Here is a 15,023-nt window from a genome sequence, read left to right on the forward strand (position 1 = left end):
CTATATGTCTGAGTAGGTACACATGCAGATATGTTACTTGCAGAGACCAGAGGTCACATCAGCTGTCTTCCTTGATCATTCTCTCTCTCCTTTCTCTCCCCTTCCTCCCTGTCTGTCCGTCCGTGTCTGTGTCTCTCTCTCTCTCTCTCTCTCTCTCTCTCTCTCTCTCTCTCTCTCTCTCTCTCTCTCTCTCTCTGTCTCTCTCTCCAAGGACTGGATGTAGAGCAGTGGTCCTCAACCTTCCTAATGCTTCAACCCTTTAATATGCTTTCTCATGTTGTGGACCATAAATTTACTTTCATTGCTACTTCTTAACTGGAATTTGCTACTGTTATGATTCATAATGTAAATATCTGATATTCAGGATATCTGATATGCAACCCCTGTGAAAGGTCAGTTGACTCCCCAAAGTGATTACTACACACAGGTTAAGAAACGCTTGCCAACTGGTCAGACTGGCTAGCCAGTGAGTCCTTCTGATGGCCCAATCAGAGCACAAATGTCACAACACACCCAGTCAAAGAGGGCGTGGCTGCTGGGGATCTGAACTCAGCTTTCACCTTTGCACAGCAAGCACTTTACCCACTGAGTCATTTTCCAGCCATAGGAAATGCTCACTTTCACTCTGGCGGGCGTGGTATTAAGTGGTATGAGGTGACTCTTCCTCACCACTCCAAGTGCACACACACTCCTGTGCCTTGGCCACTTAGGAGTGCAGCTCAGTGGTGCCCCACCTGCCTAGGCTCCAAGTCCGGTCTTCAAAATCATACCCAATCTAAAATTTGTTTTGCTGGGGATTTTTTGAGTGTACACATTTAACATGAAGGAATACTCAAACACTGCTGGCCACTTAGTGGGGATTACTTGACTGGATTTGGGGTTCTCTGTTTACCAAATGCCTCTTTTGTCCAGAGTCATACCTCATTCTCTGGATAATCTGAATGAATAAAAACACAAAGTTAAACCTTCAGTGCTTACGTCTGCCCAGGCTTTTCCCGAGGACAGACAGACAATACTAACCAGTGGAAAATGTTGGGGTCCTGAAGGCCCAGAGACAATTGCTCAGCCTCACATACTGGTGTATCCTGGAGTCTTCCCTTAAGTCCCACACGACCACAGATCCATGTACTGTTCCCGCAAACAGCAGAAATGCTTTTAAAGGGCTAAAGCAGCAACATGTGACCTGAACAGTAAATCACAGAAAGTTAATTGGCTAAAAAACATGACAGCCACATTCACAAAAAAATTAATTCACTAAGTATGGTATCTGACACAGATAAAGGTCCCCACAGGATGTGGTTAGTGCAGATTTGTACATATAAATAAAATCAATCACTGAATTATGGTTTTTTTCACATGGACAGTAGGATAAGAACTCCAGTCTATAGGAAGATGATCACAATAAGGCATCCAGAACATGAAACATGCATCATGACCCTTTCCATTCAGACAACTTATTTTTTAATTGTTATAAATTCTTTTTTTAATATTTTATTAATTTATTCATATTACATCTCAATTGTTATCCCATCCCTTGTATCCTCCGATTCCTCCCTCTCTCCCGCTTTCCCCCTACTCCCCTCCCCTATGACTGTGACTGAGGAGGACCTCCTCCCCCTGTATATGCTCATAGAGTATCAAGTGTCTTCTTTGTAGCCTGCTATGCTTCCTCTGAGTGCCACCAGGTCTCCCCATCCAGGGGACGTGGTCAAATATGGGAAACCAGAGTTCATGTGAATGTCAGTCTGGACCTCCAATGCGGTAAGTCCACTTCATTTATAGCTTTTACTTCAAACTTACTCACTTTCAAGATTCTAAAATTGGCACCTGAAAAGGGATTCTTCATATATTTGCAAGAAATTGATGGTTTGGGTAGGCAAATGAACATAAAGACATAGTACTTCCTAATAAAATATGAAGTAAATACAGAAAGGAAGGTGGCCAGTGGCCCTCTGGGAACAGGACCAGAGTCGTGTAGAAGACAGAAGACTCTGAGCTCACTGCAAGCAATCTTAAGAAATCACCCAAAGCCTGAGCAGGTGCTTCTATAATCCCTGTACTCAAGAGTGAGGCAAGAGATCAGAAGTTCAAGGTCCTCTTCAGCTGCATAGAGAGTTCAAAGCCAGTCTGGATCACATGCTTTTCATTCAGGAAAAAAGAAAAAAGAGAACAAAGGAAGGAAGAAAGCAGGGAGGGAGGGAGGGAGGGAGGGAGGAAGGGAAGGAAATAAACAAACAAACAAAGACGTCACAAAAATATTAAGGCATTTCAAAGTATCAGGACCAAAATAGCATGATCCAAATATCCTGGCCTTGTGACCACTTTGGCCATGTTTTTATTAAGCCTCTATGTTTATTTGCTAGTTTACATGTGACTGAGAGCCTCCTGCAAGATAATCCTGGGGTTTTCAGTCTGAAATGATCTGTTAAAGTATGAATTTCCAGAGTCAGAACAAATGTATTTTGTCACCTACATAGAGCCAAGGGTACTAAAACAGGACATGACTTATGCCCTCACTCTGTCTGCTCTCTTTGCAGCTCTCTATGGCATGCTCAGTGTCAGATACTATCCTCCTAGAAACAAGCACAGACTTCTCATGACTGTACCTTTGACTCACATATCAGAACCTTCTGGGGCCCTGAAGGCTGCCAAATATCCCACACACAGAGGAGGTGCCTGGTATCCAGATGTGGGGCAAATGCCTTTTCAGGTAAGTCGTGAACAGACACCACAGTCTGCCTCTGACCCCGAGAGGCATGCAAACTGGATACTTTCCGACCTGCAGATAAGAAGAAACATGTTGCACTTGAATGTTTTAAACTTTTCCGAATACTCACATAAAATCCAACTCAATGAGCTGGGCAGTGGTGACGTACGCCTTTAATCACAGCACTCAGGAGGCAGAGGAAGGTGGGTCACTGTGAGTTCAAGGCTAGCCTGGTCTACAAAGCGAGTCCAGTAAAGTCAAGGCTACACAGAGAAACCCTGTCTCCAAAACAAAACAAAACAAAACAAACAAAAAAACAAAAATCCAACTCAATGAAGAAGATAACATGGTCCGTTCAAAGCTAAACAAAAGTAAAATCTGGTGTGTTGCTAAGACATGTTCCCACACATTCCTGCTTTCTCTCAACTCACTATGTAGCTGAGGATGACCCTGAACTTCTAATCTTCCCACCTCCACTCCTCAGTCTTGGGATTACAGACTGGTGCCACTGAGTCCAGTTTATGCTAAGGACCTAACCACAGGCTTTAGGCTGCTGGGAAAGCACTGTTCCCAACGAGCTAGATCCCGGAAAGCCGAAACAGGACTTTTGATTGATACCTGTAGCCTAACCTGAGTCCTGTGTCCATGTTGAGTAAAGGGAGGCCCCTCCACCGCGGGGCAGCCTGGGCCAGGACAGCAGTTGCCTCTCACCCACCAGCTCCTCACACCAAGTGCATGGGAGTCAGAAACTCAGAAACACACTAGAAATGGCCGGAGGGGCCTTCTTGACATGGCATGCTGCCAGCACACTATTGCCAGGAACCTCAGTTCTCTTTAAGACGGCCTCATAACTCCAGGCCGAAACTAATCCAAAGCCAGGCGTAGCATGGCAAGGAGGAGTTCTAAGGCTCCTGTGGCAGAGCTGCTTCCTACAGTTTCCATTAGCACAACTGTTGATAAAGTGGAGACACGGTAGGATGGTGAGAATTTGGTAGTCAAGAAAGAAAGGGTGGATATGGCTGGTTAGTACTAGCTAAGTAAAACTACCTCCGATGACCTGACCGTTGCCTATGCCTACTAGTTTCTGAAGTCACTGCATCTGAGTCCTCTTGCATCCCTCAGCTCCTCACAACCACACCCTCAGGGCTGCCTCCTCACGTCCTCCCCCGGGAAAGGTATGAGCCATCTCAACAGCCCAACACTGACATGGTTTATGACTGCTGTGTTGTGGTTTCATTTTTCTCTTTTATTTTTTTGGATTTTTATCAGCAACTGGCTTAAGAGTGGTGATTGTTTTAGAAACTCGCGTCATAGCTAATGACCAACAGGAGGCCTGGTCATCATTCGCACCCTTTGTCGCCACTGGTCACCTTGGCTCTGTGAGGTCCAAGGTCTCCCTGGGTCTGGTACCTCCATAGGAAACTTCCCACTTTTCCTTGGTCACATTCTCCTCTCCTTGGAGAGGTCCTCTTTGTCTTTAATTTTCTACTTGGAATGTAACCCATTCTCCTACAGGCCATGTTTATGTGTTTAGCCAGTTTGTAGTCTATCAGGATACAAATATATTCCAAGAAAGAAAGATTTCTCTCTTGCCTGTTTGCTGCTGAATCCCAGCTCCTCCAACAGTGCCAGGGAACTACAGATACCACAAATGAGTGAGCAAACAGCCCACTGCTGGCACCTCATGGACATCTCAGCAGTGGCAACTGCAGTGAGCATGTCCTATAAAGACTAAAGCATCACTGGATCTGCCCACAGACTGAGATGTCACAGGAATGAAATCCTAGCTACCCACAGTGAGGCTATCAGCTTCCTGTGTGAAATCTCTCTTTCCCAGACTCACTTTCCTTCTTTTATCTCAACATTCATCTTACTGAGACACAACAGTAAGTGAACAAAAGGCCTCCACTCCTTTTACACGCAGAAATGCTCTAAGAGCAAACATGCATGGGGTATTGGTTAAAGACTCTAGGTGTGTGTATAATTAACATTACTCCATGCTGCCACCACCTCCCTGCACATCACCTCCTCGAGGCCACCACTTCTTCCCTTGTCTCATGAGTATTTACAATGAATGCTGCAAGTATACAATGATTTACAGGTTTTCTAGAGGATGAACAAAAATACTCTAAAGAACGTGAAAAGGATAACAATGGAATTAACGCTTAAAAGACAGGGAAAGCACATGAGTCAACCTCAAAACAGCAGGCAAGACAGAAGAAATGCCTAGAGCCCAGGCAGACAGCAGTCTCCGGCTTTACAGGTGCCAGAACATGTTTTCATCCTGTCTCTTGAAGGAGCTATCACTGCTGGGCACCACTCGCTCCTGCCAAGCCTTCTCATAACCACAACCATGACTGCAGCAGCGACCTCACTGGTCAGCTCTTCCAAGGCAAAACTGTCCTGAGCTGAAGACTTACATGGACGTAGGTGTGTGAGCACGCATTTATAATCTGGGGAGACCAAGACAGGAGGCTCAAGCATTCAAAGCCAGGCTAACAACTGAGCCAGTGACACAAAATAAGTAGCTGGACAGCGAAGGCACACACCTTTAATCCCAGCACTTGGGAGGCAGAGTTAGGCAGATGTCTGTGCATTTGAGGCCAGCCTGTTCTACAGAGCTAGTTCCAGGACAGCCAAAAATAAATAAACAAATAAACAGTAAGATAAATAACCAAATGTGGCCTTGCAAGTGTAGTTTAAACTACCTTGGGTGCTGTGACGTCAAATGCTTCATGCGCGCACCATTCCTATAGCTGCATATTAACTGAGTAGCTAATTGAAAAGAATTACAGGACTTAAAGCACAGACAATCTCAGTTCTCAGTTACTAATAATTTAACTAACTTAAACTGGTGCCAGGCTTCTTCTAACTAACATATGAAAGCCACAAACGTATACATTTAAGATCACTTGCAATTCTGCAGCCGCTGAGTCTTTCTCTGTTTTATATACAATAAACCCCATCGCAGTAAAAATATGTAACACTGATGATCATTATTTCAATATAAATGTTTGTGTTTGGTTATAAACCAACATCAGAAAAGGCCTCTTACTCTGAAGGAACGGCAGGTTCATGTTCAGTTGAGAGGAGCTGTCACTGACACGCAGAGCTTTGTCTTGAGCTCGGGAATTCCAGCTGGGTCCGGCTGCCAAACGGTCCTCTTCAAGCAGAACAGCGACCACCTTTGAAAGACAAGTGAGCAGGGCCTGGAGAGGGGGCTCGGCAGCGAAGAGCGCTCTCTTGCCGGGGACCTGGGTTCAAAGCTCAGCCCCTCAACGGTAGCCGCAGCTCTAGTCCAGGGACAATTCTGCTCTGTAGGCCCAGAATGAGCACATGTGATACATCGATAAGCAAGCAGGTAAAATATCCATACATACAACATAAAAGATAAACTTTTAAAAAGGAAAACCATCCCAAAGACAACAGTCATTTTTTTTTTTTTTCCTTTTTTTGGTTTTTCATGGCAGGGTTTCTCTGGCTGTTTTGGGCTTGCTCTGTAGACTAGGCTGGCCTCAAACTCACAGAGATTGGCCTGTATCTGCTTCCCTGAGTGCTGGGATTACAGGCGTGCTCCACTATGCCCAGCTGAGCCAACTTTCTTAAAATGCTAGCACCATGCTATCCTTTCTTTAAAAATCACCTTTTGTAGATCCTATTTCTACAAATAAAGGCTTGCTTACACCACACATAACTTTAAAAAAAAGTTCTTTTTGCATAATAATAGCAAACTAATATGACATCACAGGATGCCACTATTTCATCTTACATGTTTGTTTCACTAAATATAATTAGAATCCCAGAGGGGGCGGGAGCCTGGATATTAGCACCTTCAAGCAAACAAGGCACTAAGGAGAAACACAGACAACCACCATTCCCTGCATCCCATGTCAGCATTAAATGTCTGCAACAGATCTAAGCAGGTCATCTCTACAACGTGAAGAGACTCAGGAATTAGCAGAAATGGTAAGAGGAAGGCAGGCAATATGAAGCAAGGAATGTCAGGATTGTGCTTTAAGTTGGACAGAGATGTGCTGGGCATAAAAGACGCCTATGAAGCTGGACGTGGTGGCGCACGCCTTTAATCCCAGCACTCGGGAGGCAGAGGCAGGTGGATCACTGAGTTCAAGGCCAGCCTGGTCTACAAAGTGAGTCCAGGATAGCCAAGGCTACACAGAGAAACCCTGTCTCAAAAAAACAATAAAACAAAAACAACAACAACAACAAAAAACAAACAAGACGCCTGTGAGCTCAGGCTGAAGCAGCCTCCCCTAACCTGTCATTGCCTGTTTCCTGCCTCTCATTGCCCGCATCACTGCACTGCACCTGAAGACTCTCCTCTTACTAGTTCCCAGAGCTTTATACTAAGATATAATCTAACAATAACAACATGCCAAGCCTAATCCTATTTCTGAACCACAAACTCCTGGTAACTGTGACACTGAGGCAAAATAACCGCAGGTAATGGTAACAGAGTGAAGAACAAGCCTAATCCAAGCCGACCCGCCAAGGCCTAACATTACTAGGCTGTTTATGTCTGCTCCATATTTAAATTGTAAGTTGATTTAAAAAGTTCAAGCAACATAGAGATTAAACATCAACTTCATATCTTAATATATTAGAAACAACCATGTTAGTATGTCACAACCGTGTTAAAGAATTTTGTGCTTGTGGAGTTGGACTAATCCAAGTCCACTGACAACCTATCCCAGGCTACTTCGGCCTGCTGTGAGCCCTCCCTGCCCAGCTCTCTGCAAGCATAGACCCTTACGACCCTTTGGACGTCCTCACGCAGCTGTTACCCTCCCACCCTCTGTTCTCACGTGTATCTAAGAAGGGCTTTGGCTTAGGATTTTCTTTTGTTCTGCACCTATAAAAGCTTAATGAAAATGTTTGCCATGTTGGAGCACGGTATTCAGTGTGACCTAAAGCCATGTGCCCAGGCCAAAGTCACTCATGTTTGGCTGCAGAATAAATTCTATTCCATTTGAGGTATTTTTTACATCAACAGAAGATTGTTTTCTTCTAGAGATTTATACCAAATATGTTGGAGTAAAAGTTATTATGATTAGGGTTAGTTTCAAAATGATCAGATAAATGATAAAAAAAGTTACGGAATACAAAAGAAGAAGTCGGGTGAGGTGACACCTGCTGCAGGACAAGGAGCCTCACAATTATGTGCTTTGAAATTTTCCATAGCCTGTTGTTAAAATCTTGAGTTCGTTAGTTACAAATACCATATAGGTTTATACTTGCTTTGCCAGATTAACATGCTTGCCTTAGAGTCTATAATTATTTTCAACTATAGGAAATTATAGTATAGAACCCCTAAAACACAGAATTTTCAGTGATCCATATTTACTTAGTGTTATTTTGCATACAAGGACTTATGAATGTATTACTAAGAACCCACTAGAAAATCCTAGAAAATGAAGAAGTTGCGCTAAAGCACAGGCAAGCAGTGTGTCCTAGCTCTGTCTCTGAACACAACGGCCTCGTCAGCATGAACACACAGAGTACCTGACACGCTGCCCGGAGGAAGCTCGACAGCCGCGGGGTGTCAATCTTTGGTACAACCGTGACACCAGGGAAGTCTTTTTCTTCACTACCTAAAATACAGTAAGTTTATTCAGTCAATCAAGGGTACACCATACAGCTCTGCTTTTCAAATCACAGCACTGGAAGCAGTGTTACAAATACTGAGAAGCCTAGAAGAAAACTCAGACATGGCATTACAACCTCTATATCTACCTGTGATTCCACCCCCCCCCCCCCAATTTCACATTGCTTTACAGTAAATTCTTAAGGAATGCAGTAAAATGAACCAGTGTGTTTGGTGTGAGTTTTAGGTTACAGGTAGGGCTAAAGATGAGAAATCAGCAACATTTATGGTCCAAGGCACTTGGAGTAAGAGATGCCAACCCAACAGCTTTCTTAATGGTGATATGTACTTGAGGATATATTCCTTGCCTCATAGAGACAATTCGTTAGAAAACTAAAGTCAACCAGTAAAGTGTGTTGTGTGTAACTAGCTGAAGACCCTGTATTCTAGAGACTTCTGAACTGCACTGTTGAAACACAAGTCCAAAGAGTATGAAAAGGTGAAAAGGCTCTCCTGATGAGAACGAGCCATCTCAGGCTCAGGCCAGTTTGCCCAACAGTTACATGGTGACAATCTGGAGGACTGTGTCTCCCCGCTGGTCAGGGCTCGGGCTGGGCTCCAGGCCAGCACGGTATCTCCCTGCTGGTCAGGGCTCAGGCTGGGCTCCAGGCCAGCACGGTATCTCCCCGCTGGTCAGGGCTCAGGCTGGGCTCCAGGCCGGCTTAGTGATTCCCTGTGATTCGGCAGCTTGAGCTCGCTTGTTTCTTCAGAGGAGTGTTGGAAGGCTGCGTCCACAGTCTTACACCAACAACCCCATCAGAAAGAAACAGGAGAAAAAGGAGTGAAGTGAAAACACAGCAAGACACGCTGTGAAGAGGGTAGACGCTCAGCATTCAGGGTTACCTCCAGACACAGCAGTGCCTTCTGCTGGGTGCTGGGTCCACACTTCCCTGGTTTCTATATCTTCAGTCTGAATGTCTCTCTCAACATTATCTTCGTTGTACTGAACGTAGGCCTTGGATACAAAAGCAGGCTAGAAGTAACATCTACTTTCAAGTTCAGAGCAATTTTCCATTACTGAAAATAAAAGCAACTACATTTCTTAAAAAACGAATAAACTTAAAAATATTAAAATAAGCACTCCTGGGGTTAGGATCGGGTTGGTCTGTGGGGGACTTTCTTGAACATTAACTGATGTGGGAAGATCCTGTCTAAAAGCGGGTGACACACTGCCTGGGCTTGGGTTCTGGACTATATAAGAAAGGAGAAAAAGACCTGAGTAGAGCTATGAGCAACTGTCACTCTACTCTTCTGACTAGCTCTCTCACGCTCCTGCTGCTGAGGCTGGCCTGCTAGGATGGGCCGTAACCAGGGCTTGTGAGTGGAAATAAACTCCCCCTAAGCTGCTTTTGTTGGGGTATTTTATCAGAGCAACGGAAAAGACCCTAGATGCCTGCCATCTGTATCTATCATTCATCGTGCCCAAGAGGCTAGCTTCAGACTTCGCATCCTGTGAGCACATTTATGAGGACCAGGATATGAAGGACACACTTTCTCCCAACTGTAGCCTTCAGAAACCATGACACAAGGCACACACTTATACTATTCTTTCATTTTATCACTTAGATAACACATTTTTTTTTTTTTTTTACTAACCTGCTTGGTATTTTTTTTCCCGAAGTTCCTAATGTACATGTCATACTCATTTACTGGTGGTAGGTCCAAGAGAGAGAAAGTGAACGAAAAGTCTAAATCAATAAGCCGGAGCAGTTTTGCACTTCGTGTCCTTTAAAACAGATTGTAAACAAAAATTAAATAATATATTCAGAGACATGCAAGAGGGTGTGTTTTAGGGTCACATGTAAGTAATTAGAGTGAGTCTAAAGTACCCAATAATTATTTTAAATAGGAGCTGGGGGTGTAACTCAGTGGCCAAATGCTTTCCTAACTTATAGAAGACCCTATGTTAGAGTCCTAGCAGAAAAAGGAAAAAAACCCACTGGATAACAATAGTCACAAACCAATGGTGTGAATATATCATGAATCCAATGTGTGACTGGTCCATTGCAGTGCCCTGAGGTTGATAAAGTCAAAACATATATATATGAGAATTTTCATGAGCAGCAATTCACTTTTTTCATGATTTACTGTGTTTGCTAGTAGGATTTCTGTACTATCAGCCACTGTGACAGCCAGGTTTTCAGCCTACATGTCCCTGAATGCTACAGCAGCCTAGTCCCACATCAAACAGCACCTGACACCAGTAATCCTAGACACTGCGTTTCCTTTTGCCTCATAGGGTTCTATCGCAACCATTTACATTGGTTTCTTCCTTCCTTTCTTTTTCCTCCAAGACACCCTAATGGTGATGGGCCCTGAATTCAACATCCCTGCTCACCTCTCGCCAGGCTAATGAAAGCTGAGCAAAGAAAAAGTTCTTTATTTCTTCCACTTAGCAGTACTCCCACACTGCTGGGTTCAGTGCCTTATGAGAGGGTGAATGGTCCTCTCAGATCACAGCACCGTAACAAGGTGTTAGCTCTCGCTTCTCCCCTCTCTGGTCCTTACAACAGCTGTCATGTGTACATCAGCTTATTCCCTGACTACCATCCTGTAACCTTCTACTTACAACCTTCAATTGTGTTTCAGAAATTCCTTCAGCTACAAGGCCCCTGCCACAGAAAAACATCTCAGCTTCCCTGCCTGTCCCTGTTTTCTCCTGTGTGGGTAGCTCAGCTTCCTGTGTGCTGGCATTTATCTGGACGCTCCAGCATCGGCTCTTCCATGCTGCACAGTCACGCACAGTGCGCCCTGGGCTGATGCTCCCAGCCTGTACTTAGACTGATCGTGCTAAGAATACAGCATGATAACTGGGCTTTGTACTGACTTTGGCATCTGAGTTCAAAGCCTCTAATTTCTTCCCCTTCAATAATGTTTTCACTACTCTTGATTCTTAGTATTTCTATGTAATTTTTGGAATCAGCAACCCAGAAGGTATGAATTCACACGTCCTCATGAGGATTTACAATAGAAAGACACTTTCTTATTTCCTAGGACTCCATAATACGTACTGCGTTTCTATGTGGAGACCTACAAGCAATCATATTTATCTGAGGCCTAGTAATAGGTGAAATTTTAATGGCTAGTATAGAAAAATACCGAATGTCATAAATTTTTATGCAGTATGTTTGTGAAATCCATTCATTATTCACATTTCTTAATATATGCCAGTTTAATCTTTAGATTTTAAAGTTCTACCTATATAATCATGTAGCTGGTGAGCTATGAATTTTGGGTTTTTCTAATGCATGTAATTTTATTTGTTCATTTTCACCTAGTTATACAGACAAAAATGGTGGATTCTGCGCCCGCCTCTGGTGAAGAGCATATAGAGCTACTTGTCAAATTTTTTTTTTACTTGTCAAATTTTTATAAATATGCTTTTGTGGGGTAAATTGAATCCCATTCAGTTCTAATTTGCTAAGAGACCACAAATCAGCGCTGCTTCTGAGTGGTATTGTTGGTGCTATGCACATCTGCTGAGATGACCATGTAGTTTTCTGTCTACTAAGGTGATAAATGGTACAAGTTGGTGTTAAGCCAACCTTGTGTTCCTAAATCTTAGGTACCATTCACTTCATGTGTCACTGTGTAATGGATGACTAGATTTGGGGATACTAAGGTGGCTGACAGAGATTTGTTATCCTTGACACGTCAGAAACCATGAGTCTGCCAGTCTGCTGAAATGGGTGTACTGGTGAGTTAGCGTATGGCTGGGGTGCAGGGCTGTCCATGGTGTCTGTGGTGAGCTAGCGTATGGCTGGGGTGGCGGGGCTGTCCATGGTGTCTGTGGTGAGTTAGCGTGTGGCTGGGGTGCAGGGCTGTCCATGGTGTCTGTGGTGAGTTAGCGTATGGCTGGGGTGCAGGGCTGTCCATGGTGTCTGTGGTGAGTTAGCGTATGGCTGGGGTGCAGGGCTGTCCATGGTGTCTGTGGTGAGCTAGCGTATGGCTGGGGTGGCAGGGCTGTCCATGGTGTCTGTGGTGAGCTAGCGTATGGCTGGGGTGGCAGGGCTGTCCATGGTGTCTGTGGTGAGCTAGCGTATGGCTGGGGTGGCAGGGCTGTCCATGGTGTCTGTGGTGAGCTAGCGTATGGCTGGGGTGGCAGGGCTGTCCATGGTGTCTGTGGTGAGTTAGCGTATGGCTGGGGTGGCAGGGCTGTCCATGGTGTCTGTGGCGAGCTAGCGTATGGCTGGGGTGGCGGGGCCATCCATGGTGTTGGTGGTGGCATCGGAGCTGTGGATCATCTGCCCACAGCAAGGCTGTGTAACCTAGTCGCTGGTGGCTCGGGTAGGACAAAAGGCACAGCAAGTATGAAGCCTCACTTTCCACTCAGGAGTCAGATCCTCTTCTGTCTTTGGGCATCAGAACTCCAGGCTCTTGAACATTTGGAATCCAGATTTAAGGCTTAGCGTTCCATCAACTCCAAACTGTGCCTGGCCTAAGAATTACACCCTCCACTTGCTTTAATATGAGGCTTTCAGACCTAAATGAGCCATACTACAGATTTTTCTGTTTTCTCCATCATTTGGACAGCCTTTTGAGGGACTTCATGTCCTACGTAGTCAAGTGAGACAAAGGCCCTAGTAAATTATGTCCCCACTTCCCACTCTGTATGTGTACACACACACACTTTTTCATTTTCATCATAAGATTTTGAATCAAAGTCTATACTGAGATCTGATGTCCTCTTTGGACATGCAGATAGGCATGCAGATAGAGCACTCATGTATAAAATTAATAAATAAATCCTTTTTTAAAAGAAAAAATATTCATTTATTTATTTATTTGTTTATTTTTGGTTTTTTGAGGCAGGGTTTCTCTATGTAGCCCTGGCTGTCCTGGACTGGCTTAGTAGACCAGGCTGACCTTGAACTCACAGCAATCTCCCTGCCTCTGACTCCCTGAGTACTGGGATTAAAGGCGTGTATCACCACATCTGGATGAAAAAGGAAAAATTTAATACTCCTAATTTCTTCTTTTACTTATGGTTTACCAAGAAGTACAGTGCTTAATTTTCCAACTTCTGCAAATTTTCTAATTGACTTTTTGTTGACTTGGGAATTTAATTCCATTGTAGTCAACGATGCTCTATATTTCTTTGGCACATTGATGAAATTCTGTTTAAATGTTATAAGACTCCACCATATTTTTGTCTTCACTAAATTTCTATCACTGACAAGAGTAGTATGTTAGGAAACACCTCTGGCTGGGCATGGTGGCGCACGCCTTTAATCCCAGCACTCGGGAGGCAGAGGCAGGTGGATCTCTGTGAGTTCAAGGCCAGCCCGGTCTACAAAGAGAGTTCCAGAACAGCCAGGGCTTTTACACAGAGAAACCTTGTCTTGGAAAACCAAAAAAGAAAGAAAAAGAAAAAAATCTGACCATGTAGGCTAGAGAGAAGGCTCAGTGATTATGAAAATGTGTTGTTCTTGCAGAGGGCCCAGATCCCATTCCCAGCACCAATAGGCAGGTAGTTCACAAGTGTCCGTGACTCCAGCACCCTCTTCTGACTGCCACAGGCACCAGGCATGCATGTGGTGCACAGTGTGTGATCAATACATTCATACACACAAAAAATAAAATACACTAATCTAAGAAAATTATGTTTAAAAGTCTCTCTGCATGTGTGGGCATCAGCTCTCCTTTGGGTTTGGCTGGACTTGTGATATGTGATGCTGCACCATTGCTGTGAATACTCAGGTGAGGAGTGTCCGGCTCTGCCCAGCCTCCCTTTTATCATTATGAAGCGACGCAACAGTAGCCTTCTCATTCTTAAGTCTATCTGACAGAGGTGGCATCATATTATTTGGTTAGTGTTTGTTTGACATATCTTTTCTCACTCATTTATTTACAACCTTTCTGTGTCTGACATGTGAAGTTTCTTTTCTAAAACATACTTATTTTTCCAGTTGTAAAAGATACACATGCACCTTTAATGCCAGCACTCGAGGAAGCAGGAGCAGGTAGATCGCTGTGAGTTCAAGGCCAGCCTGGTCTACAAAGTGAGTCCAGCACAGCCAAGGCTACACAGAGAAACCCTGACTCGGGGGCAGGCAGGGTTGATCATGGGTTTTAATTATTCTACTTACTCACTTGCTATCCTGTCTTCCCATTATCTTTGAATGGGTACCTTAAGTCCACTTGCCCTACTAAACCATAACTTACATTAAGTGCTTTTATCTGTCTGTCAGGACCTTACAATAACTTATTGTCCCGGTTACCTCTTCGATTATTGGGCTAAACTGCAAACAAATTAATTCTACATAATGTTTAATTCCAAAAGATACTGCAGTGTTTATTCAGTCAGTACTGATTTCTATGTGTTCATAAACTCACCTTTCTCTCCCTTTGTCATCTCCTCCCTTAGGAGTCCATTTATTTTTTAAATCTGGCATCAATTGCTTCTGCCTAGACAATGCCTGTTGGTTTTAGTCTAGGTCTGTAAGCAAGGAATTCTCAAGGTTTTGTAGGCCGGGAAATGTGTATCTTTTACTTTAGTTTTTAAAGGACACGGAGCATGTTTGCCACTGTGGCCTCCATTTTCCTTTGAAACCCTCCCACTTAAGCTGCCTGCTCTAACTTTCAAACTGCAGGCTCCCGGCCCTCTGCTCTCTGCGCTCGGCGCCTGCCTGGGTTCTCTCTCACTGGACGCTG

At 44.1% G+C, this 15,023-nt stretch overlaps 1 protein-coding gene across 1 annotated transcript in view; it reads right to left on the reverse strand.

The window, feature by feature from the left end:
* The window catches only part of Dync2i1 (dynein 2 intermediate chain 1), a 55,129-nt gene that overhangs the window by 18,164 nt on the left and 21,942 nt on the right, over positions 1 to 15,023 (reverse strand). The window contains exons 9-14 of the mRNA XM_051152484.1: positions 9,966 to 10,095; positions 9,213 to 9,324; positions 8,228 to 8,316; positions 5,763 to 5,892; positions 2,607 to 2,779; positions 1,021 to 1,183 (exon numbers count right to left, since the gene is read on the reverse strand). Of these exons, the coding sequence (XP_051008441.1) occupies positions 1,021 to 1,183; positions 2,607 to 2,779; positions 5,763 to 5,892; positions 8,228 to 8,316; positions 9,213 to 9,324; positions 9,966 to 10,095 (797 nt within the window). The remainder of the gene's footprint in view (positions 1 to 1,020; positions 1,184 to 2,606; positions 2,780 to 5,762; positions 5,893 to 8,227; positions 8,317 to 9,212; positions 9,325 to 9,965; positions 10,096 to 15,023) is intronic.

Source organism: Acomys russatus, chromosome 1 (genome assembly GCF_903995435.1).
Source record: "Acomys russatus chromosome 1, mAcoRus1.1, whole genome shotgun sequence".
Taxonomy (NCBI): domain Eukaryota; kingdom Metazoa; phylum Chordata; class Mammalia; order Rodentia; family Muridae; genus Acomys; species Acomys russatus.